This window comes from Peromyscus leucopus, chromosome X (assembly GCF_004664715.2).
Source record: "Peromyscus leucopus breed LL Stock chromosome X, UCI_PerLeu_2.1, whole genome shotgun sequence".
Taxonomy (NCBI): Eukaryota; Metazoa; Chordata; class Mammalia; order Rodentia; family Cricetidae; genus Peromyscus; species Peromyscus leucopus.
The window spans coordinates 61,313,237-61,339,066 of record NC_051083.1 but is presented as its reverse complement, the minus strand read 5'-3'; the positions used below and the strand labels follow the sequence as shown (position 1 = coordinate 61,339,066).

Sequence of the window (25,830 nt, the reverse complement as noted above, 5' to 3'; positions counted from 1 at the left end):
TGTCAACTTAACATAAACATCTGAGAAGAGGGAACCTCAAGTGAGAAACTGCATCCATCAGGCTGGTCTGTGGGCATGTCTGTAAGCCATTTTCTTAATTAATGATTAATGGGGGAGGACCCAGGCTAATGTAGCCTAGCAAGCAGGCTGAGCAAGCCACAGGGAACAAGCCAACAAGCAGTGCTCCTCCATTTCTGTGCTTCAACTCTTGCTTCTAGGTTCTTGCCTTGGCATCCCTTCATGATGAACTGTGACCCTTTCTTCTCCAAGTTGATTTTGGTCATGGAGTTTAACACAGCATCAGAAGTATATTCAAAGCTGGCTTCCATTGGTTAGGTTCAACCCAACTGTACTCATATTAATATTAATGCTGCCGTTCAAACAAAACAAAAAAGACCCTATGGACTCTATTTGTGTATTTGGGTATCTATGCATGTGTTTGTGCGTGCATGTAATGGCCAGAAGACAACAACTGGCCTCGAACTCACAGAGATTGCCTGTCTCTATCTCCCAAATGCTGAGATTAAAGGTGTGTCCCTCCATCACCCAGAAAAAAAATTAATGCACTAAACATAAATAGCATGAAACAAAGACAAATTAGAAACACTATTTCATTGAATGGGTGAAGCTCCATTTACCATAGCATGATCCCTCTAATTCCCACTCATTTTCAAGCAACTAAGTTTTTTTGTGCTTTTTTGGTGGTAGTGTTGGTTTTGTCTTGTTTTGTTTTTTTAGATCCTACTGTGAAGAAGTGGATTATTAGGCTCAAACATGTGACACTTTGGAAAGTTCTTTACTAAAGTCTAGTGATGACTTGAGAGTTTAGATCATGTCTCTTCTCATCCAGAGAGCATACAACTTACTTCACCTATTTTAAATTGTCCTTAACTTGTGGCTTGATTTTAGCCACATTCTCAGATATAGTTTGTTCCTGGCAGTTTACTTACTATTCGAGATCAGTTCCCAGTTTTACAGCTATGTCTTCATATTCTTGTCTGCTTTTAGCAATGAGCTCAAGACATCCTAGGCAAGTAAGCTGAGAAGCTGCAACTCGAGAGGCAAGTGTCTCTCCTGAAAAGGAAAGACAGTAATTGCACATATTCGAACGGGGAGGTCACATAGTCGTCATTGTTAATTGCATTGAAGTACCTACACAGTACAGACAAGAAGGGTGGTGCCAAGTACTCAGGCTTGCAGAAGTCCCATTTTCTATCCTCCTGCCTTAATTACTTCAAGTACATACAATGTCACCTTCAAGTATTCCTCTTGATCAAAAAAAAAAAAAAAAAAAAAAAAACTTTTAATGAATAAAGAAGGATGCAATGATCTACCAGCCACTTACCTGGCATAGTCACCATGGGTGTTCCTGCCCAGAGAACATCCATCCCTGTGGTGTGCCCATTACATAAGGGAGTGTCCAGGCAGACATCAGCCAGCTGACCTCTCCTGACATGCTCCTCTTTAGGAGCCACAGGTGAAAAAATGATACGGTTCTGGGGAAGGCCCATATTTTGTGCATATTGTTGAATATTGGGTTCTCCCACTGCTGGAAAACGCAACAGCCAAAGGACGCTATTAGGCACACGTTTCAGAATCTGCAAAAAAAGAAGAAAAAAGAAAAGGAAAATGAGAAGATTAATAGTAATCTGCCCTTTCCCAGAATGATTCTATTTCACTTTATTCTTTCCATTGAGAAGCATACTTGGGATGTGGTGACGCAACTCTGCCGGGAGAGTTTGCCTAGCACTCACAAAGTTCTGTGATTGACCCCCAACACCACCTAATCGGGGCACTGTGGCACACCCCTATAATCCTGGCAGAACTGAAGCAGGAGGTTCCTAAATTCAAGGAGACCCTGCTTGGGACCCAGGTCTTTCCCTCAAAGAGATGAATCGTGTCATTTGAGTTACGCCTTTTCTCTTAGTTGTCTGTCCCCAGAGAGTCTGAGGACAGAGGAAAGAATTAGAAAACAAAAGTCAAGTCACTAACTGTTACAATCTGAGGCAACTATATCTGGCAGGAACTAATATAGGCGGTGGTCTTTTTTAAAAATGCGTTTTTGGGTGTCTTACATTTTAAAAAAAATCTTGACAATTCCATACATATTTTTGGAAGGAGTCATTTTCACCTCCATTACTCACCTTTCCCATTTTGTAGAACCCCTCCTACCTTCATGTTTCCTGTTACTATTTTTGTGTTTATGAGCCACTGAATTTAATTGGGATTGCTTACATAAAAGTGGGTGGGGGTGAGTTACTGGAACATGGGCAAATTACTACTACAGAAAATGACTCTCCCTCCCCAGTAACCATCACTACTAATAGTTCCTAAGGGGGTGGTGGGGCCTCTCTCCCTATTTTTGTTTTTAAGGGACAGGGTCTCATTAAGTTTTCCAGGCTGGCCACAAATTCATGGACTCAAGCAACTGTATCTCAGCCTCCAGAGTAGGTTGGAGTACCAGCACATTTTATCACATCCAGTACTTCGAATTTTAAATCCCAAACCACACCACATAAGGAACAGTAACAGGATTTGGCCAACTTGCCTAATCTAGATCAGAAGGCAGCAGACTTCTATAAATGACCAGGTAGAAAATAGTACTGGCTTTTTAGTCCCATGGACTCTTTCATAACTGCTTACTTTGTAGCTTGAAAGCAGCCATAGATAGCAAGTGTCTAAGTACATGCGTATGTCCATATGTCAAAGTTTTAGTTATAAAACTAAGCACTGAGAGGCTGGGATGGAGCTCAACGGTAGAGTACTTGCCTAGCATGTGCAAGGACCTGGGTTCCACCCCAGCATCAAAAAGAACCAAGCAACGAGCCAAGCAGTGGATTTGGCCTCCAGACCAGTTTACCTACTCCTGATTCAGAAGTGCATTTATTCAACATATCACAGAACTTCACACTTCCTCCTCTGAAAAATGTGAGAATAGACAAATTTCCAAATTCAAACTACTTCACATTTTTAAACATTTAAAAATGTTGTACAATGTGCATACATTTATCTAACGCTCTTGGAAGCAATTCCTTGATTTTTTTTTAAAGCACATTAGTAGCTCTATATTGAGATGCAGGAATATTCATAAACAGAATTTAAAAAAACAAAACAAAACTGAAACAAGCCTGTTAGGTAAGTTTTGCTTTCAGAGTTTTAGCCAAAGTGAGGATTCAGGGATAATAGAGGTTTAATCATTCACTTCCTCTCTTTCTATATTATCCTTCCCTTTCAGACAAATCGAACAGATACTTGGGAGTAGGGAATGAAAATCAAACAAGGAATGATTTCTTCCTAACGAAAGGTTAAGTAAAAACACACCGTTTCAGTTATACAGACTCAGGGCCAGCTAGCTCCATGTACTCAGCGTTGTGCTTCTGCAAACCAGGCTCACGAGCTCACTGAAGAGTAGGGTCATCGACCAACTCTTTCCTGGTTCAACTCCACAGACTTGCAAGACTGTTAAACATGGGCGGCCACACAGCAAGTTTCGCTATCAGTTTAGGCCAGGGGTTGGCAAACCATGGCCTGCGAGCCAAGTATGGCATGCAGCCAGTTTTTAGAAATAAAATTTGATGTACAAGACCATGGGTACATTTACATAATACCGAAGATGTTTTCATGACACATAGGATAAATAGGAAAGATGACTGGATTACTAATCACAAAATTGCAAATGTCATTTACATTTTGAAGAAAAAGTTTGTTGACATCTGGTTTGGGCAGAACACTTTGAATAAATGTTTTATAGCATGAAATTTAAAAATCACAAGACTGAAATCACTCGTGGTGCACACCTTTAATCCCGAACTCAGGAGGCAGAGGCAGATGATCTAAGTTTGAAGCCAGCCTGGCCTACATACTGAGTTCTAGGACATCCAGGACTATATAGAGACCCTGTCTTAAGAAATAAAAATAAATACATCAAAAGCTCACTGGTACAGAGCTTGCCTACTGTGTATCACACCCCTGAGCATGATCCCCGACACTGGAGGAAAATACAACAACATTAGAGGGTGAAATCAAAACTGGAAATGGCTGTGGACATAGCTCAGTTGGTAGAGTTACTTGTCTAGCATGAAGGGAGCCCCGGATTAATTCCCAGCACCACATAACTAGATGTGGTGGCAAACCCCCGTAATCCCGACAGTCAAAAAGTAGAGGCAGAATGAATAGAAGTTCACTGTTATCCTCTGCTATGTTACAAGGCCAGCCTGGGATACATTGAGACCTCATGTCAAAAACAATACAAGTAACGTCAAACTGACTAAGTGGGTTGTATTTATGTATTTAGGAATACACATGAATATACACAATTACCACCACCGCCACCACCACCACCAAAGAAAAAGAAACACTGGGCAGTGGTGGCACACACCTTTAATCCCAGTGCTTGGAAGGCAGAGGCAGGCAGATCTCTGTGAGCTCAAGGCCAGCCTGGCCTACAGAGTGAGTTCCGGGACAGTTAGGGCTGTTACACAGAGAAACCCTGCTTGCAACAACTACTAAGGAAAAGAATTTGAAAGAGAGAAAAGGGAGTGGACATGGCAGGGTTTGGAGAGAAGAAAGGGGGAAATTATATTAATTATAATCTCGAAAAATGAAAATGATTTAAAGCAACGGAAAACTTCACAATTCTTGGAAATAAGAAATAAGCACAATAGTCCATAAGTAAAAAGGGGGCAGCTTCCGCGAGACAGCCCATGTACATACTCTTTACTCATCAATAGGCATTAATAACAAATCTACACATACTCACATTTGCCCACATCTGCAGGGTAGAAGGGTCGATTTTATATAACTGATTAAAGTTACAATACACAATGGCATCTTCTGGTAGCCCGTACTGGGAACGGGTGGTTACAATAATGGTACGGGGAACCTCCTCTCCAGTTGCAGCCTTATTATTGATCTAGAATAATGAAAAGAACATGGTGATTAAAATTAGAGTTAACACAGACCAAAGAGAATTGCAGATGTAGTCCAGGGCTTGCTGAGCAAGCAAGAATCCCTGGGTTTGATTCAAGTACTGCATAAAACAAGGAATAGTGGTACACATCTATATATAATTGTAACACTCAGGAGATGGGAGAACAGAGATAAAGGTTTGACGCTAGCCTGGGCTATATAAGAGCTCCACCCCACAGAAGACTTCCAAAAAAAGAGACAAGCTGAAGGATGGGGGTATATCTATAGTAGAGTGTTGATCTAGAATGCATAAGGCTCCAAGGTGTGTGTGTGTGTGTGTTCACGCGCGTGCACACACACACACACAGAATGGAAACAGAGTGCAAGAGTGAATGAGCAAGCTAGAGAGATGGCTCAGCTGTTAAGAGCACTAGCTGCTCTTCCAGAGGACCTGAGTTTGAGTCTCAGCACCCACATGGTAGGACAGCTCACAACCATCTATAATTCCAGTTCCAGGAGACCTAATGCCATCTTCTGGCCTCCTTAGGCACCAGGCATGCACATAGTACACAGACATACATTCGGGTTACACCCATAATTTTTTTTTTTTAGAAAAAGAATCAATTCATAAGATATAAAATGGTGTAAGCATTTTAAGTCCTGTCCCCGAGTTGTAATGAGAAAATGTTTTGATATAGTTCATGTTTAAGACATAAAAAGCACTATTTTGCCACTATTTTGACTTAGGAGGAACTGCCCTAAGAGAATTATTGCTTTAGTCAGTCAAAAGACTCTCTAAAGGCAGGGGGCTGCCAAGTTTGAGAACAGCCTGAGCTACATAGCCAGGTCCTGTCTCAAAAATAACCAAACAAGGCCAATGGTGGTGGCTTTTAATGCCAGCACTCAGAAGGCAGAGGCAGGAGGACCTCTCAGTCCAAGGCCAGCCTATTCTACAGAGTTCCAGGACAGCCAGGGCTACACAGAAAAACTCTTGCCTCAAAAAACAACAACAAAAAAACAGAAGTACTCAAAACCCTATAACCAATAGAAAGTTTTTGCTTTTTTACTCCATTCTTCATGGATAAAATGCCCTTCTCCAAATCACAGCCTGTCTCCAAGGCAAATTTCAGTTACTCCCCCTTACACTGATGATGGTCAACTTCTTCAACTACAGTCTTATTTGCAAACCCCATACTTTTGAGCACTGTGTCATGCTTTATGCTGTTCCATGACTGTGGATATCTCAATAAAGTAAAACCCTAAGAGGCCTAAGATCCTTGCCCTCTTCCACTCTTATCGATAGAGCTATGTATTTACCTATTCAAGTATGCTATACGCGTGCACACACACTCACAGACTACATATTACTGTGATTAAGACATGAGCACTAAAGTAATTCCGTCTGCTGAAGGATACAAACACAAGCATTCCACTGCACTGTGCTGAATGTAACAACGAACCCAAACTGCTACAGAAGCACGGGAGACAAGTACCAACGAGGATGGAAAGAGAGAACAGAGATTAGTACAGGAACTGGTTCCTCTAAGAACTATCTGAACTGAAAGGCTGTGCAGGATTTGGCCAGGAAATCGATGAGTTTACAGAGGCAAAACACCACATGGTGCCTACAGATTAAGAGAATAAAGGCACAGACAGGCAAAACCAAGACATTGGCACAGTGGGCGCTCACTAAGGAACCTGATGGCTGAAGCCAGATGACTTTTAAGACCAGACACAACTACAATACCAAAGAGCCAGTTTTCAAGGAGCTCGTTTGGGGCTGGAGAGATGGCTCAGCGGTTAAGAGCACTGGATGCTCTTCTAGAGGACCCGGGTTCCATTCCCACCACACAAATGGCAACTCACAACTGTCTGTAACTCCCAGGATCCAACATCCTCACACAGACATACATGCAGGCAAAACACCAAGGTACAGAAAATAAAAATGAATACATTTAGAAAACAAAACACAGAGTGGCTGTAAGAGAAAGGAAACGATGCATGTAGGTCTTCTCCACCTGTGTAGTGGCCAGTCCATTGCTAATACTGAATCCATTAATGGTGATCTGAATCTGTCCTCTGTTAATCATCTCAATGACTGCTTCTGCAATTGTATTCATGGGAATGACAGGCAGATTAAGAGCCGTGTTACTGGTGTCTGCATTGTCACCTCCATCGGGACATTTCATCTGAAGAAACAAAAACATCAATGAAATAAAACGCATTCTAAGAAAACCTCACAAATTTAGTTCATTTTAATGACAAATGCTGACTAGGTTCTGACCTTGACAATCTTCACATCTGGTAGACTATCAAGAAATGCTTTGAGATCGATGCCATTCAGAACTATCCGGTTGTCATAAATGTGCCCATTGGATTTAAAATCAATGACTGCTTTTTTCTATTGGAAAAAAAAGTTTCAGATATGCCTTTCAGGGTGCATATGAACAACAATAAGGAAAACATGAACACAGTTCTTTGAATTCCCCCATAGCATTGTTTTCTGCCTACCTTCAGGTGAGGGAACATATTAGCATGATCACCAATAAAAAAAGTATGGGGCATGTAAGCCAGTTTCTCAGAATACTGCTCTGCAACTTCAGCTGGGGAAGTTTCCTGATCAGTGATGATATAATCCATGAACAGTGCACCACTAGTCCCAGGGTATCCCAGCCACATTGCCTAAAAAAACAATCAGACCAAAAACTAAGAACTTGCATCCATCTGCGAACTTACCAAATTACTGCAGGGTTGTTTTTGTTTGTTTGTTTGTGTTTGTTTTTGTTTTGTGTGTAGCAATTATTTCACAAGTTTTTCAAAAGAAGATCTTTATCAAAAGGCTCCCAAATTATATATGTAAATAAATACTGGAGGCTGACTTCTTTAGCCAAGATCAATCCAGCAGCCTTTCAGACTAACCTTCTAAGTGGTAAGGTATTCTTCAAGTATATAAGACAAAGAGCTATTTAAATAAAACCATGAAATGCTTGTCTCCACTGACAGTTACCTATAGGCACTAGGTCTACACCCAAAAATCCATCCTCATGTATTCCAAGAACACTATTAAAATCAAGAATGTTTATCCTGTTGTTTTCAAGGGCAGTTAGTCAGATGGAGGAAAACCAAAAACCACTGTCTTTTTAGTCCAATAAACATTGTCAATGACTATTCTCTTACCTGAATAGGAGCTGGCCTGAGAGCAAAGAGCTCATTTCGAGCACCCTTGGTATACCCGTTCATATTTACAAGGATGTGAATTCCATCCTGGTGGATGCGGTCAGCTGCTTTTCCATTGCATGGAATCTAAGGAATAGACAGTAAGAACTATGTAGAATCTCAAGATTAATTCAATTTGTTTTCATGACATTAAACAGAATTCAGACCTAGATGTTTAAAGAGAGTTGGGAAAGCTGGGTACAGTGGCTCACTCTTGTAATCCCAGCACTTGGGAGGTAGAAGCAGGAAGATGAGTTAAACAGCAGCCTCAGCTACATGAGACCCTGTCTCAAACAAGCAAAGCAGACAGGAGATGAGAAGCACGTCAATGAACTAAGTTAATGGAGGCAACACAGGGTTTAGCACCACTATAATAGCATCAAAGCATACCATTAATGGAAAAGCAGAGTTTCCTTCTAGATTGGATGGATTAGTAGCAGGGTTACAGAAAGGAGCTAGTATTTGAAATGAGCCTTCGAAGATGAACAAGAGGCCAAGCACATTATTAGAGCCTTGAAGCCAAGCATTCAAGAAACCTGAGGCAAAATCAGGAGTTTGCAATCAGCCAGAGCTAAATACTTAGACTCTGTCTCAATCTCTTAATCAATCAATCAATCAATCACACAACAATTACTAAGAGTTTGACACTATAATCTCAACAGGAAATGGTATAGATAGAAGACTAGAGATGACTCAGTGAGGAAGAGTGCTTGCTATGCAAGCAAGAAGACGTAAGTCTGGAATCCAACATCCACAGAAAAAGCTAGAAGTATGTGGCCACACACGTGCACCCAGAACTTCAGGTCCATGGGAGTTAGAGACAGGATGATGAGCCAGGTTCCGTGAGAGACCCACTCTTGAGAAAATAAGGTCAAGAGTGGTAGAGCAAGATCTCCACTCTTGGCTGGGTGTGGTGGCATATGCCTTTAATCCCACAATTTGGGAGGCAGAGGCAGGTAGAACTTTGTGAGCTGGAAGCCAATCTGGTCTACAGAGTGAGTTTAGGTGATTGACCTCCAGAACAGCCAGGGTTATGTAGAAGATACCCTGTCTCAAAAACAAACAAACAAGCAAACAAACCCAAAGATACACACTCTAAACCTGCAGGTACACCTACATGTACACACATCACACATTCACATATACATGTACCACATGCCAAAAATGGAAAAACCTAGGGTGACATGTGCCTATAATCCTAGCACCTGAAGACTAAACTACCTAGTGAGGTCCTATCACAAAAAAAGGGGGTGCAGGGTTAGAGAGCTGGCTTGGTAGTCAAGAGCACGTGTTACTCTTGAAGGACTACACGGAGAACTCAGCACCCACATGGTGGTTAACAACCATCTGTAATTCCAGTTCCAGGGCATCCAAGTCCTTCTGACCTCCAAAAGCATCAGGTGCATACATGATATACATGCATGGTGCATGTATACACAAGCATAACACTCATACAGATAAATCTATCAAAACAAAAATTTAAGACAGGCGGTGGTGGGTCAGGCCTTTAATCCCAGCACTCGGGAGGCAGAAGCTGGAGGATCTCTGTAAGTTCCAGGACAGCCACACAGACAAACCCTGTCTCAGAAAACCAAAAAACGAAAAATACTGAAGGGGAAGAGGAAGCATGGTGGCGCATGTCTTTGGTCCCAGCACTCAGGGGGGCAGAGGCAGGTGGATCTCTGTGAGTTCGAGGCCAGCCTGGTCTACAGAGCTAGTTCCAGGACAGCCAGGGCTACACGGAGAAACACTGTCTGGGGAAAAAAAATCAAAAAATAAATTAAAAAAAAAAGTATCTTGTCTCTAGTGCAGGCTCAATGTCCAGTAAAGTTATACATCGGTTATATCACATTTCTATTTTATGTACAACTTAAAAGTCATGCCAAATATAAATGTAAATGACCAAGGAAATAAGAACAAACTGCCCATATACATTGTTCCTGTTTAATACCTGCCATCAAACTACCATCTTACAAACTTGAGGCTTAACTCCACACACACACACACACACACACACACACACACACACACACACACACACACACCATTTTGTATCGATTTTTTTTTTTTCAAATTTACTCACAATTGAGAAATTGCAGAGAGCAAGGTCCTTGCTGAGGACCTGCGTTTGCTCCCAGCACCCATGTACACCCCTGTAAGTCCAAGTCTGGGAAATCTGACACGCTCTTCTGGCCTCCTTGGGCACATCCTCGTACATGCACATGCCCACCTACCATACCAAACACATACACTGAAGTATGAAACCTTGCCTACCTGAGAGAGATCAATGAAATGGTTGGCTTCTGCCATCACCTTCACCCGGAAGTTTGTCCCGTCATCTGGACTCAGGGCATAGCAGAACACCTGAAAGGCAACAGGACGGTGTACTTAATAACCTCGGCTCCAACCTTCGCAAGATAGTGGGTTTAATAGCAAAGATGACAGACTAAAGCCACCCAAACCTCTCTCTTCTTACCTCAAATTTGTCAGGATTGTGCATGCCTGGAATAGACTGCATAAGGTGAGAAGTAGGATGATTCCCAAAGTCAGAGCTCACATATCCCACACGCAATCGTCCATCACTGAGCTTCAAGTCTTTTGGATGTTCATATGGTGGTTTATGAAGGACATTAATCTACCGACAGAATACAATGTTCATTAGTAAGTCACGTCATGTATAAGTTTTTATCTAAAAATAAACAGATAACAGGGCTGGTGATGTAACTCAATTGGTAGTGCGCTTTGTCTCGCTTGTATAAAGCCCTAAGGGTTCCATCCCCAGAACTACATAAAAAGCAGGCATGATGGTGCCCATCGTTGATCCCAGCCATCAGGAGGTGAGACAGAGATCTTTGAGTTTGAAGCCAGCCTGCTCTATGAAGAGTTACAGGCCAGCCAGTGTGACATAGCGAGACAAAACAAAACAAAACAACAAAAAATAACAGACATGTTGGTGCACTTCTGTGATCCCTGCAACTGGGAGGTGGAAGCATAAAGGATCAGAGGTTCAAGGTCATCCTCAGCTACATAGAGAGTTTAAGGCCAACCTGGTATACATGAGATTTGTCTCAAAAAATTTAAGTAAAATAAATGAAGATAGAAATATAAAATCATGCCGGGCGGTGATGGCGCATGTCTTTAATCCCAGCACTCAGGAGGCAGAGCCAGGTGAATCTCTGTGAGTTCAAGGCCAGCCTGGGCTACCAAGTGAGTTCCAGGAAAGGCGCAAAGCTTCAAAGAGAAACCCTGTCTCGAAAAACGAAAAAAAAAAAAAATTATATATACATATATACATACATACATATATAAAATCATATAAACACATATTATGAAAAACTCTGGACAGCAACCTTCACTTAATTCATGTGGCCAGTCTGATGGCACCTTACAAGGTCAGCAGTTGTGTGATGGCCGGTTGCCCAGTGCTCATGCTTCATACCTCATCTGTTCTGAGGCCTATGAAATAGCCTGAACAGACTCAAACTTCTAGATGAAGAAAAGTGCATAGAGTATGATATTTTAGGGAATTCTGCAGAGAAGCATTTTTGTGTTTTTTTAAAAAAAAAAAAAAAGATAATTTTTTAAAGATAAATAAATTTTGGGTTGGGGATTTAGCTCAGTGGTAGAGTATTTGCCTAGCAAGTACAAGGCCCTGGGTTCAGTCCTGAGCTCCGGAAAAAAAAAAAAAAAGACAAAAAGATAAATTACAAAAAAAATTTTTAAAAATAAATAAATTTTAATCTACCACTGTGTCCAAACTCTATCGACCCATGTTCCAATTCTCAAAGTTGAGTGTATAATACCCTAATACACTCTATTTAAACACCAGTGGGGCTTTACATTGTTGTTGCCTTTAGTTTCCTTTTTAGATGTTCTTATTTGGCGAAGATTTTTGCTTGCTTTTGGTTTTGAGGCATGAGCTTGCGATGTAGCCCAGGCTGGCCTCAATTAGCCATTCTGTCTGGGAATGTGAGAGATTACAGAAGTACTGGGGTTATAGGTTTGCACCACCATGCATGCCTAACTTGGTTTGTACCCTAAGAAAAACAGTACCATGAACTGGTTCGAACTAGAAATCCAAGTCTCCATCCTTTGGAGTGAAGGGGGTTCAGCTGAAGACAGGACACGGGAAGAGCGCAGCGCCTTTTGGTGTAGCTAAGAAAGTTTCAGTTCTCAACTTGGGGGATGCAGACCACACGCCAGTTGAGAAAGCCATACCGTACATTTGATCTATGCAATGGTTTTATTTATCTGCATTTTAGTTGATAATGGAAAAATGAAAGCAAGAGTCACCTTATCCAAGCAGAGATTGCCATGTCTCTCTGCAATAGCCTTCCTGAAGCCATGAGAAAGAGGGTACAGCATACTATGATGAGGATGCACAGAAGGCAGCCTATTCTTCTCCAGCTGCTCAGCTACGATACTAACCAATTTCTTCATTCGCTCATCATAGTCTGTCCAATCACAGACAATCTAGAGGAAGCAAAAAGAAATTATCACCCAGAAAACCTACCCAGGGATTTATTTTACAAGTATTTAACTTCCTAATACAGTATTAGATAACCTACTAAAACCACAGTATTGGGGCTGGCTCAGTGAGTAAAGGCATTAGGCTTGCAAGCCAGACAACTGGGGTTCAATGCCTGGGACGTATGTGTTAGGAGAGAAATGACTGCTGAAAGCTGCCCTGACTTCCACTTGCTAAAAAAAAAAAAAAAAAAAAAAAAAAAAAAAATCTCCAGCCAGGTTTGGATTATTATAGCACATAAAAATTCAAAAGTAGTAACAGTACAGAAAACAAAAACAAAAACAAACAAAAAAAACCACTGGATTATTCTTTACCTGTAGGCAATGAGCCAAGTTACAATAGGCATCAGGAAAGTCAGGCTTCAGTTTCAGAGCTGTGCGGTAAGAAGCTATTGCTTCTGGGATATTCCCTGAATCCTGGAAAGAAAATAAGCTTGTAAGGAGTTTCCTACAATGAAACTTCAGTGCTAAGGTGCCCGTGTTAGAAGAAACAGCAGTACCTTGTGAATGGAAGCCAGATTGCTGTGTGCATCTGCAAAGGCGGGATTAATCTGGATGGCACGAGTATAACACTGCAAGGCTCCCTGAACATCCTGCATCTCCTTTAGAGTGTTTCCCATATTAGAATAAGCATCAGCAAATGTCGGACTGATTCTGAAGGAGAAGACAAGGGCTTGATTGTCTCGTGGAAAATCTTTGTTGTTATTAAAGTATTTGGGGGGACAGGGGGTGACGTGTGGTTTGGTGGTACAGTACTTGCCTACCAAGCATGAGGCCTAGCTTGAACCCCCAGCACCAAAGAGGAAGAGGGGGTCATTTTAGCACCTGCCAAATGCCAAACCTTTAGCTATTAATAACAATAAATTATTAAATAATCCTTAACTATTTAATAGTTGGTACTCAGCAGTTAAGAGCTCTTACTTTCTTCCAGAACCTGAGTTCTGTTCCTAGCAACAATGTCCAGCTCTAGGGGATCCACACCTTCTTCTGGATTCTGAAGGCATTTTATACACATAGTTAAAAGCAAAATAAACCTAATCCCAGTACTCGGGAAGCAGAGGCAGGTGGATCTCTGAGTTCATGGCCAGCCTGGTCTACAAAGCAAGCCACAGGACAGCCAGGGCTACACAGAGAAACCCTGTCTCAAAAAACAACAAACCACCCCACCCACCAGAAAAAAAAAAGTAAAACAAATCATTTTTAAAGATGACAATAAAATGTTTAAAATGCCAGTGAGATGGCTCAGCAGGTAAACATACCTGCAATCAAGCCTGACGACATGGGTTCAATCTCCAGAACATATAGAGGAAACAATAAGTTGTCCTCTGACCTCCATATGGGCACCACAGTATATGCCCACATTCCCTCCACGCACACAACATAAATAAAATATAATTTAAAAAAAAAATCAAAGCAGGAGCCGGGCAGTGGTGAAGCAAGCTTTTAATTCCAGCACTTAGGAAGGAGAGGCAGGCAATCTCTATGAGTTTGAGGACTGCATGGTCTACAGAGAGTGAGTTCCAGGACAGCTAGAGCTACACAGAGAAACCCTGTCTCGAAAAACTAAAGAAAAAAAAAACAACAAGAAAGCATAAAGCAAGCAAGAAACCCTGTCTTGAAAAAACTAAAAACAAGTATAAGTAAGTAAGTAAATAAGTAACAAAGGGCTGACCTTCCAGAGGACCCGAGCTTGGTTCCCAGAACCTAACATAGGGGCAGCTCGCAACCACCTTTACTCCGGCTCCAGGGGATCTAATGCCCTCTTCTGGTCTCTGGTGTAGGCATGCACTACAGATACCATACACAAAGAATTTTAAATGATTTTTTTAAAATAAAGAAGCCAGGCATGGAGGCACAGGCCTTTAATCCCAGGACCTGGGAAGCAGAAGCAGGTGGATTTCTTTGCGTTCAAGGCCAGCCTGGTCTACAGAATGAGTTCCAGAACAGCCAGGACTACACCAAGAAACGTTGTCTCAAATCAAAAAGTTTGAGATAAATATTATTCATTTTAAAAATTATTTTAGTATTTTATGTGTATAGATGGTTTGCCCACATGTATGACTAGGCATACCATGTGCATGCCTAGCACTCTTGAAAGCTGTAAGAGGGCAGATTCACTGGCACATGATTTACAGATGGTTGTGAGCCACTACATGGGTACTGAGAATTCAACGCAGGTACTTTGAAAGAGCAGCCAGTGCTCTCACATCTCTGAGCCATCATCTCTCCAGTCTCTAAATTTTGTTTTAGATAGGGTCTTACCATCTAACACTGGCTGGCCTGGCTCTTTTGCTATGTAGACCAGGTTGGCCTCAAACTCACAGAAATCCACCTACATCTGCCTCCTGAATGCCAGGATTAAAGCATGTGCCACCATATTCAGCCTTTAAAAAATAGAGATGCCAGGAAGTGGTGGCACATGCCTTTAATCCCAGATTTGGGAGGCAGAGCCAGGCGGATCTGAGTTCAAGGCTAGCCTGGTCTACAGAGTGAGTTCCAGGATAGACAGGGCTACACAGAGAAACCCTGTCTCAAAAAAACAAAACAACAAAAGGAAGAGAAGAGATGCTGAAGTGGAAGGGGGCAAGCCCATGAAGCCTTAACCCTACACAAAGAACTACAGGCATCTAAGGAATGCTGGGAGCAGGAGAAATAGTCTTCTACAGGAACGAGCACAAGTGCTTATCTGATACCAAATGGTCAGCCCTGAAAATATATCTCTGGGGAACATTATACATATTGAGCAAATTATATTTAGAGACATATCTGCATATACATACATATACATATATGCAAGTCACAACAATTCATGGAAGAGGCCATGAATTTGAGAGCAAGGAAAGGTATTCGGGAGGGTTTTGGGTTTTTTTTTTTTTTTTTTTTTTTTTTTTTTTTTTTTTTTTGTTTTTCGAGACAGGGTTTCTCTGTGTAGCTTTGCACCTTTCCTGGAACTCACTCGGTAGCCCAGGCTGGCCTCGAACTCACAGAGATCCGCCTGGCTCTGCCTCCCGAGTGCTGGGATTACAGGTGTGTGCCACCACCGCCCAGCTACGGGAGGGTTTTGCAGGGAAGGGAAGGGGAGAAGATATATTATAATCTCAACATTGAAACTAGAAAAAGGAGCTCTGAATTTCTTACCTGATGGCTTCCTTATAATGCATCAATGCTTCCTGCAGCTTGCCCTGTTGTTGCAGTACACTTGCTAAATTGGAATGTGCAGCAGCAAACTCCGGGAAGACCTACAGAGTCACAATTACAGATGACATTAAATAGGATCAAGAATCTCCCAATTACCTCCCACAACTCTGAGAGCTTCACGACGGACCTTAACTACTCTCCACCTTTTCCAAGTTTACTTTCTTCGAGTCTAGGAGCTTAAATTCTACTGCTTCCTCCATTTTATACCTATCGTGATTTTAAACGTGAGGTAGGCCTCTCTTCCTGTTACTCACACTGAGTAATGTAGCCTCTTTTCTAAACTCCTACCACACCTACCAACCACTAGACACTGACCTCAGTTCTTCATTGTAAGAGCTTTACTCAGCTTACTAGTCATTAGCTTTGTACAGATCTCATCTATGCATAAAATAATGTAGGGATGGATGTCTTGCTTGTCACAGGCCCTTACATAGATAATGAACGATTCTCTTTAAAAAAAAGTGAATGGCAGGCAAACTTAATTGCTTTCCCTCTACTGTCACACAGGCTAGACACCCAGCCACAGCATTCAACATACTTCTAATGCTTTGCGATATAGACGGACCGCCTCTTCAATATTGCCCTGTTCCCGTTTGATATTGGCGAGGTTATTCAAAGAGTCTGCATGGGTAGGACACAGACGAAGAGCTGTGTTGTAACAATCTTCTGCTTCGGCAACCTGGAAAATGAAACAAACCGTTCAGATACTACAAAGAATCAAAGAAACCACTGCTGTTCTAGTAATTTAAGTAACTGCATCACTGAGCCTAATGGCTGGTAATACATCACAAAATGAATACTTTTCAGTATTCTCCTTCCCATCAACCAAAACTCCAAAGAAAACCAATATAACCATCTCAAAACTTAGTATGTACAATGAAGACTTTGCTACCACATAACAAAGAAATAAAGACAGACAGAAAATCCTTACGCTGCCCTTCTCTTTGAGAGCATTTGCTAGGTTGCAGTAAGCATCTGGAAAATGTGGCTGCAGTTCTATAGCTCGCCTGTAGGTATCGATGGCCAGGTCTATTAGGCCTTGCTCATAGTACACACAAGCCAGGTTGCCATGCACCACCGCGTGATTTGGGCTCAAACTTAAGGCACGAAGATAAGCTGCCACAGCTCTGTGAGAAAAACAAAAATAAACATACAAACACATATACACAAAATGCAACTAATATTAAATGTATCATTATTTATTCTAAGTGTGTTTATGACATGTGTACAGGTTGGCATAGACAAAGGTACACAAGTGGAAGCCAGAAGACAACTTTGTGAAGTTGGTTCTCTCCTTCCATTACTGGTTCCAGGGATCAAACCCAGGTCCTAAGGATTGCATGCCAGGCACTTTTATCCGCTGAACTACCTCACCTGCCCCAAATCCAACTAACTTGAATGTACGGTATTTTGTTCCAATTAACACCAGACATAACTATACCAAAAATGTCAATTATTTTAACTAGTGACAATTTATGATATATTTTACTGAATACCAACATCTCACTTATAGAAAATGTACTTTTGGTCGTACTAAGAACTGAACCTAGGGCCTCATGCATGCTAATCAAGGAAGGGCTCTACCACTGAGCAATGTCCTCAGGCCTGCACTTTTAGTTTGGAGTGTGTGGTTTGGTTTGGTTTCTGAGACAAGACTTTACTCCGTAGCTTAGGCTGGTCTCCAAGTCAGAGAAAGCCTTCTCCCTTGGCCTCTCAAGTGCTGGTGTTATAGCTGTAAACAACTAAACCCAGGTCCTGTTATGTTTTGTAAGATAGGATCTTGCTCTCTAGTCCAGCCTGGGCTTGAACTCACAGCAATCCTTCTGCTTCAGACTCCCAAGTACCAGGCTATAGAACATTTTCACAGGAAAAGCTGTTGATTCCCACTCCAGAAGTATGTTTCCTTTGACAACAAAAGTTAAAAGTCAAGGGCTGGAGAGATAGCTCAGAGAATAAGAGCACTGGTTACTCTTCCAGGACTCTAGTTTTAATCCTAGGCCCCACATGGCGCTACCAGCCATCTGTAATCCAGATTTGATGCCCTCTTCTGGCTTCCCCACAGAGTTCCCAGATTATATAAATATGCATGTGGGCAAAACACCCACCCACATCAAATGAAAAAGTCCTGGGGCTGGGAAGCTACTCAGTGGTTCAAGTGCTTGGAGTGTAATTATGAGGACCTGAGTTTGGCTCCCTGCACCCATCTAACAAGCTAGGCATGGCCATATACATCCATGAAGCCTCAGGACCAGGAGAAGGGGCTGGGACAGGAGGGTCCCTGAGACTAACTGACTGCAAACCTAGCCAAAAATGTCAGAGACTGCCTCAACAGCATAAGGTGGAAGAGGGAAAGGATTGAGAAGGACACCCAATGTCCTCTTCTGACTCCCATGTGCTGTCCACCTGCACACATGTGTGCATACAGCCTGTCTCACAAACAAGCATACGCGCGCGCGCGCGCGCGCGCACACACACACACACACACACACACACACGATTAGAAGAGCAGTTTCTTAAACAAAAAAAATTAAAAATTTTTGTTATTCTTTTTTAAAAGAAATTTTCTGATCATTTTACATACCAAAAAAGTCAAGTTTTACTTAGCTTTCTGAATCAGATCAAAAGAAAAAATTTAGTCCAAAAGGTTAATATTTTCTAACAGTTTTACAAGAAAGAAAATTTCAACTGAACTAAGTGGAAGGATAAAAGCATTCAGGAAAACCAACAAGGAAAAGTCAGCCAACAACATCTGTAAGTAAAATGTAACAAAGCACACATCAAGAGGGAAAAATCACACTCTAGAAAAAAATGTACTTCAAGAAAAAAGCTGTTGTCACATTTTAGTCCACACTCTGCAAGACAAGAAAATTGATCAAACAGAACATTCTCACCTGTCAAAAATGCGTGCCTCTTTCAAGACATTTCCTAAATTGATATAAGCATCCAGAAAATTTGGGTCAAGGGTGACAGCCTAAAAATTACAAGACAGTTACTTAGAAAAAGATAGGATTTTGTCAGATTAACTTCTCATTCAGCTTTTATTCTGAAGTCAGTTTAGATATCCAATCACATTTTCTAGACTAAATCTCATTATTTTTAAAAAACATTTCTTATTTAGTTCTCTCTCATCTATAAGCTCATTCATATTAAAATAACTGGAGAGAGGAGCTGGGTGTGTAGCCCAGTGGTAAAGCCCTTGCTTAGCATACTCATATCTAGCTTCCATTCCCTGCGTCACAAGAAAAGAAAAAAAAAAAAAAAAAACAACTTCATGAGCACAATGGATCCAATTTAACTGAGCAGAGTACTTCTTATCCTTTTATCTGTTCTCCGAGAAAGGGTTTCACCATGTAGCTCTGGCCAGACTGGCCTCGAACTCAGAAATCCACCTGCCTCTACCTCCCAAATGCTGGGATTAAAGGCATGAACCACCATACAAGCAGAATATTTTTAATGATTGGCCTTATTTTATTCAGTCAGTCAGCTTAACGCTTCTAAAAGGCAGTGGCAGAAATAAGCAGTGAGCTCTTAGGTATATACCTGTTACATAAACACAGCCTAGCAAGTTCTTAGTACAATGTGTAATTAGAGCTGTAAAATTAAGCCAGGCATGGCACAAGCCTATTATAATCCAAGCAGTTGGGAGGTGGAGGTAGGTGGATGCAGAGCTCAGGTCATCCTCAACTACACAATGAGTTTGAAGACAGCCTGGGGCTATCTATATGAGACACTTTCTCTGAATAAACAAATGATATTCTGGTGCAGGGGAGTAGCTCAGTGGTAGAATGCTAGCCTAGTATACCTAAGGCCCTAGAAAAGTATCCTTTCTAGAATAGTAAATATAAATTTAACCAAAACACTGAAAAGATAAAGGTAATAAATAATTTCAAGTATTTTCAAGATTCCTAGAGAGGCTTCTTCTATACATAGATAACAAGTCTCTATCAGATAACAAGGTGACACTCAGCTTAGGTTATCTACAGTCATAGACAGCTATCCTGAAAACTTTTTTAACTTTTGCTTTGAGATAAGATCTAACTCTGCTGCTATCCTGGAATTCACTATGTAGCCCAGTGTGGCCCAGAACTCACAGCAATCCTCCTACTTCAGTCCCCCAAGCGCTGAGCTTTATAGGCATAAACCACACCTGGCCCTCTTAAAAATGTTTTATAGAAAGTTTCAAAAATACACAAAAACAGAGAAGATGACAAAGGCATGTCTTGGCTCATCATCTTTAATAATTCATAAATCATGCTTTTATTTAATATGTATTCAAATCTACTCCCCGTTTCTCTAGATAATTTTGAAGCAAATCTCAAACATTTCATCCCATTTAAAATTATGGATGCTAGGGAGGAGACAAGAGTGCTTTTTCATTCCAACATAACCAAACTATCATTATCATATCTTAAAAAATGAACTGGGTGCTGGATGGTGGTGGTGCACGCCTTGAATCCCAGCACTCGGAGGCAGAGCCAGGAGGATCTCTGTGAGTTCGAGGCCAGCCTGGTCTATAGAGCGAGATCCAGGATAGGCACCAAAACTACACAGAGAAACCCTGTCTCCATGGGGAAAAAAATGAACTGGGCATGGTGGCCCACGCCCTTAATCCCAGCACTGGGGAGGCAGAGGCAGGAGGGTCTCTGAGTTTGAGGCCAGCCTGATCTACAGAGTTCCAGGCCAGAAAAGGTTAGATGGTGATATACTCAAGGGGGTGGGGAGGGGAAAAGCTCAGTAGTTAAGAGCTCAAAATGGTCTTGCTGAAGACCTGAGTTCAATTCTCAAATCTGCATCAGGAGATTCGCCACACCATAACTTCAGCTACAGAGAGAGCCAACACTTTTTTCTGACCTCCAGTGGCACCTGCACATACACACATACACACAACCACACACATACACAGAATTAAAAATTAAAGCCAAGCAGTGGTGGTGCAATCCTTTAATCCCAGCACTCCGGAGGCAGAGGCAGGAGGATCTAACTAGTTTTAGTATAGCCAAGGCTCCACAAAGAAAACAAACAAAATAATTAAAAATCTTCAAAGAATAAAGGTAATTTTAACACCAAATATCCATTCAGTGGCCCCATTTCTGATTAACTTCAGTGGGTATCCAAATAGGACCCACACAATTTCTCAACAAGCTTTAAATCATTTGGTTTTTGTTTGTTTATTTATGTAGGGTTTTTGTTGTTGTTTTTCATTGTTTTTAAGACAGGGTCCTCATTGTCCTGAACTCACTATAGAAACCAGACAGGTCTATACACAGACCTGAACTTACAGGTGACTGCCTCTGCCTTCTGAATGCTGGGACTAAGGTCATGTGGCACCTGAATATTTAATTTCTTACAAAAGAACACAGGGAGATGGCTCAGTGGTTAAGAGTGCCTGCTGGTCTTTCAGAAACTGAGTTTGGTTCCCATGATCCATGTCAGGTGGCACACAAGAGCTATTAACTCCAGTCAGGGGATCCCACACCCTCTTCTAGCCTCCATGAGTATCTGCACACATGTACATCACCAAATAAATCTTTTTGTAAAAAAGAAAAGCAGCTTATTTAGTATAATGTAAAAAGAGCAGCAGACACTGTACTAAAAGAAGAACTGCCTATCTCTTTTAATTATCCAGATTGCCTTTAAATCTCTATTTTTACTCCTTCACCTTGCTGGAAAGAAAACTCAGATCAGTGTTAGACAAGGTCATAGTTGACATTTTTGCTGATGAAATAAATCCCTCTGGTATGTTTACTGCTCTACACATTTCCTAGAAACTTTTTTTGGTTGGTTTTTTTGTTTTTGTGCTTTAGAGATAGATTCCCACTGTGTAGCTCTGGTTATCCTGGAACTCACTATGTAGACCAGGGTGGACTCAAACTCACAGTGATCCACCCACCTCTGCCTCCCGAGTGCTGGATTAAAGGCGTGCCCTATGCCCAGCTCAACTTTTTTTTAATGTGTATGGGTGTTTTGTCTGCATGTATCTGTGCACTTGCATGTGTACTTGGTACCCTCGGAAGCCAGAAGAGAGCCTCAGATCCCCTGGAACTGGAGTTACTAGTAGTTGTAAACTACCATGTGGGTACTGGGAATCGAGCCTGGGACCTCTGGAACATCAACCAATGCTCTTAAAACCCTTAGCCATCTAGCCAGTCTCTTGAAAACTATTAAAACTAGAAGCACACAAAACCTACCTGTGCGCCCCCCGACCCAGTACCGTGTGTGTGTGTGTGTGTGTGTATGTGTATGTGTATATGTGTGTGTGTGTGTGTGTGTGCGCGCGCGCTAAGAATCAGAATCCAGGGCCTTGCACATGCTAGGCAAGCATTCTATCACTGAGCTACACTCAGCCCTCATTTCTTTGAAAGCCTACTTCATCAATGGAATTATTTAGTCCTATAACAGCAAATAGTGTCCAATGCTATCTTTCTTTGCCACTATTAAATGCCTAGCTTGTTAATGGTAATAGTCTATTGTTCCTCCATTCATTATGTAGGATATTCAGGGTATAGCTCAATGGCAGAATGCTTGTCCAGCATGTCCAAGGCCTTAGGTTTGATTCCTCCCATCACATACACAAACAAGCTTTACCTGACCGGGAGGGGTGGTGGTGGGGGTATCTATGGGGTACAGTATAGTTTGACCTATGGATATGCTGTCAAAAGATCAATCAAAGCCAGGTGTGGTGGCACCTGCCTTTAATCCCAGTACCCCGGGCCCAAAGGAAGAAGTACAGCTCTTGAGTTCTAGGCCAGCCTGGTCTACATAGCGAGCTCTAGCATGATCAGGGCTATGTGGAAAGGCCTTGTTTCAAAATAAATATTGTAATAAAATAAATCAAGGTCATGTATTCATCACCCCGCCAACTTCCTTTTTTTCTCTTTAGAGAACATTTTTAAAAAATCTATTATTTTTGGGTTTTGGTTTGAGATAGGGTCTCACTATATATCCCTGGTCAGCCTATGTAGAGCAGGCTTGCCTGGAACTAACTAACAGAGATCCACCTACCTTTGCTAGAACTAAGGGCATGTGCCACCACTTCCTGCCTTAAAGATTTAGTCGTTTCGGGCTTGGTAGCATACATCTATAATCCCCAGCACTAAGGAGGTAGAGGTGAAAGGATCAAGTTCTAGGCCAGTCTAGGCTACATGATGCCTGTATCAAATATATGTGAAGAGGTTTCTTTAACTCAAAACTATTTCATTCATTATTGTTGTGGGTATACGTGTGTGTGTGGTGGAGCTCATGCATGTGTAAGGACAACTTTGTGGGGTCGGTTCTCTCTTTCCACCCTGGGTTTTAGGGACTGAACTCGGGTGTCACTCACAGAGCAAGCACTTTACCCACTGAGCCATCTACCAGGCCTCTCAAGATTGTGTTGTACTCCGGGCACTGGTGGCGCACACCTTTAATCCCAGGCAGAGGCAGGTGGAGCTCTGTGAGTTCGAGGCCAGCCTGGGCTACAAAGCAAGTTCCAGGAAAGGCATCAAAGCTACACTACACGGAGAAACCCTGTCTCGGAAAACAAAAAAAAAAAAAAAAAAAAAAAAAGATTCTGTTGTTCTCTTATTATCTGAGGTCGAATCTTTCTATACAGCCCATGCCAGCCTTGAACTCTTATAATCTCTCCTGCTTTAAGCTCCTGAGTACTAGAATTATTAGCCTGTGCCAGCATATCCAGATTTTTTTCATTTTGCTTTTCTTTTCTTTCCCTTTTTTTTTTTCTTTTCAGTCTTTTTTGTCAAGTGAGACAAGTTCTCACTATGTTGTCCAGGTTCACTTGGAGCTCCCGGGCTTGAGCTGGCATGTGTCCAGCTTCTTTGAGCAATTTTGAAATATATAAGACATACAAATGTGGTTACCATCCAGGGTAATAGCTCACTAAATCATATTCCACAGTCAATTACAAGTGGATAGCCTTTAACAAATATTTTCCTACCCTACCTTCAACCTTATCTACACTAGAATCTATTAACCACCTTACTGCTTCTGTGAAACTGATGCATGTGAAGGGTAAGTGCACACATGTTGATGTATGTATATACACATGTATGTGCCACTCAGTTTATATATATGTGGATGCCAAAAATTGGAGTTACAGGTCTTCCTTAATCATTCTCCACCCTATTTTTGAGCCAGAGTCTCTTACTAAGCCTGGAGCTCAACAATTTGACTAGGGTGGCTGACCATTGAGTTCTAAGGATCCTACCCCCACTTCCCAGCCTGACACATGTGGAATCTAAAAAAGTTAGTAAGTGTGATCACACACAGTATCTGTTTTGCTTGTATTTAAAACACAGGCAACAAAACAAAACAAAACAGACAAATCTAATGATATAAAACTATACACAGCAAAGAAAATCAGTATCAAAGTAAAGAGACACCTCATGGTGGCTAAAACTATTGCAAACTATTCATCTGAGAAAGGACTAATAACAACATGTAAAGACCTAAAACAACTCAAAGTAAGAGAGCAAATTAATTTTTAAATTTAAAAAGGGGCAAAGAACCTGAATAGCTATTTCTCAAATAAAGCCAGATGTGGTGTCACTCACCTCCAACACCAGCACTGGGAAGGCTAGGGCAGGATTAAGAGTTCAAGGTTTGGGGCTGGAGAGAAGGCTCACAAGTTAAGAGCACTAGCTGCTCTTCCAGAGGACCCTAGTTGAGTTTCCAGTCCCCACATGGTTGGTGGCTCACAGCCATCTCTAACTCCAGCTCCAGCGCCTCTGCACTGCACACACACGGTGACAGACATACTTTCAGGCAAAACACTCACAGGCATAAAAACAAAAATCAATGAGTCTGTAAAGAGTTGAACTCAAGCCATCCTTAGCTATGGGACCCTTTGTTGCTTTTTTTTTTTTTTTTTTTTTTTTTTTTTTTTTTTTTCGAGAAAGGGTCTGTCTGTGTAGTTTTGGTGCCTGTCCTGGATCTCACTCTGTAGCCCAGGCTGGCCTCGAACTCACAGAGATCCGACTGGCTCTGCCTCCCAAGTGCTGGGATTAGAGGCATGCGCCGCTGCCACCACCACCCAGCACTATGGGACCCTTTTTAAAAAAAAGACAAGTGTATCAATAAGTAAACAGATACTTCCTTGCTTTCTGGTATGACAAGTTATTGCAGACAATGTTGTGTTATTTCCTATTCCAAACTTGGAATCAGCTTTTTCAAGACACTCGGAGCCCTCCAGTTCTCCCCATGTGGCCAGCTGTGTCATTCTTCAGCGTATCCCTCCCTCTATAACCCGTACTATTGCTTCACTCCAAATAGATTCCTTACTTCCTTGGAGGGAAAGAGACATTTTAAAATCAGATGGGGTACTTCATCCGTGCACTCAGGAGGCTTAAGAGGATTGCTACTAGGTTGAAGGCCAACCTGAGCCACATAGTAAGTTCTAAGCCAGTCTATACAGAATGAGACCAAAAATAAATAAATAAATAACGATAATAAATAAAATAGCACTTTCTCGGGGCAGTGGTGGCACACACCTTTAGTCCCAGCACTCAGGAGGCAGAGCCAGGTGGATCTCTGTGAGTTGGAGGCCAGCCTGGTCTACAGAGTGAGATCCAGGAAAGGCACAAAACTACACAGGGAAACCCTGTCTCGAAAAACCAAAAAAAAAAAAAAAAAAACACCACATTTTCAATGACTAATGTACACTCTCAGTACAGTTCTCCGAAACTGCTATATTATTATATACCACCTGCAAATGCTGCAGTCCTGTCAAGGAAATAAAACTACTGCACAGCTGGTTAAGTAAATGCCTACTGTTTTATTCTAGTAAGAACATTCTGTACACATAAGCATTTCATAAATATCAATTATTAATGACTAACCTTTTCAAAGTGATGAATTGCCAGCCAAATCTCCCCTTGTGCATTGAAAACACAGCCAAGATTACTCCAAGCTACTGCAAAGTTTGGTTGCGTCTCAATTGCTTTCAAATAACATGCCTTAGGAGGGTTTAATGAAAGAAGGCGAGAG

General features: G+C 41.6%; 1 protein-coding gene across 4 annotated transcripts in view; it reads right to left on the bottom strand.

Moving 5' to 3' along the window:
- Ogt (O-linked N-acetylglucosamine (GlcNAc) transferase) overlaps positions 1 to 25,830 on the bottom strand; it is a 44,058-nt gene that overhangs the window by 2,336 nt on the left and 15,892 nt on the right. For 3 of the 4 annotated variants that reach the window (XM_028892069.1, XM_028892068.2, XM_028892070.2), the window contains 17 exons: positions 25,683 to 25,799; positions 18,741 to 18,820; positions 16,781 to 16,976; positions 16,388 to 16,528; positions 15,790 to 15,890; positions 13,152 to 13,305; positions 12,967 to 13,068; positions 12,418 to 12,597; positions 10,601 to 10,759; positions 10,399 to 10,488; positions 8,086 to 8,211; positions 7,420 to 7,590; positions 7,193 to 7,309; positions 6,927 to 7,097; positions 4,760 to 4,912; positions 1,346 to 1,598; positions 951 to 1,074 (listed from right to left, as the gene is read on the bottom strand). In XM_028892069.1, the coding sequence (XP_028747902.1) occupies positions 951 to 1,074; positions 1,346 to 1,598; positions 4,760 to 4,912; positions 6,927 to 7,097; positions 7,193 to 7,309; positions 7,420 to 7,590; positions 8,086 to 8,211; positions 10,399 to 10,488; positions 10,601 to 10,759; positions 12,418 to 12,597; positions 12,967 to 13,068; positions 13,152 to 13,305; positions 15,790 to 15,890; positions 16,388 to 16,528; positions 16,781 to 16,976; positions 18,741 to 18,820; positions 25,683 to 25,799 (2,435 nt within the window). Of the gene's footprint in view, positions 1 to 950; positions 1,075 to 1,345; positions 1,599 to 2,818; positions 2,920 to 4,759; positions 4,913 to 6,926; positions 7,098 to 7,192; positions 7,310 to 7,419; positions 7,591 to 8,085; positions 8,212 to 10,398; positions 10,489 to 10,600; positions 10,760 to 12,417; positions 12,598 to 12,966; positions 13,069 to 13,151; positions 13,306 to 15,789; positions 15,891 to 16,387; positions 16,529 to 16,780; positions 16,977 to 18,740; positions 18,821 to 25,682; positions 25,800 to 25,830 lie in introns of those variants that run through there. The other variant, XM_037198982.1, reaches the window with a different exon arrangement.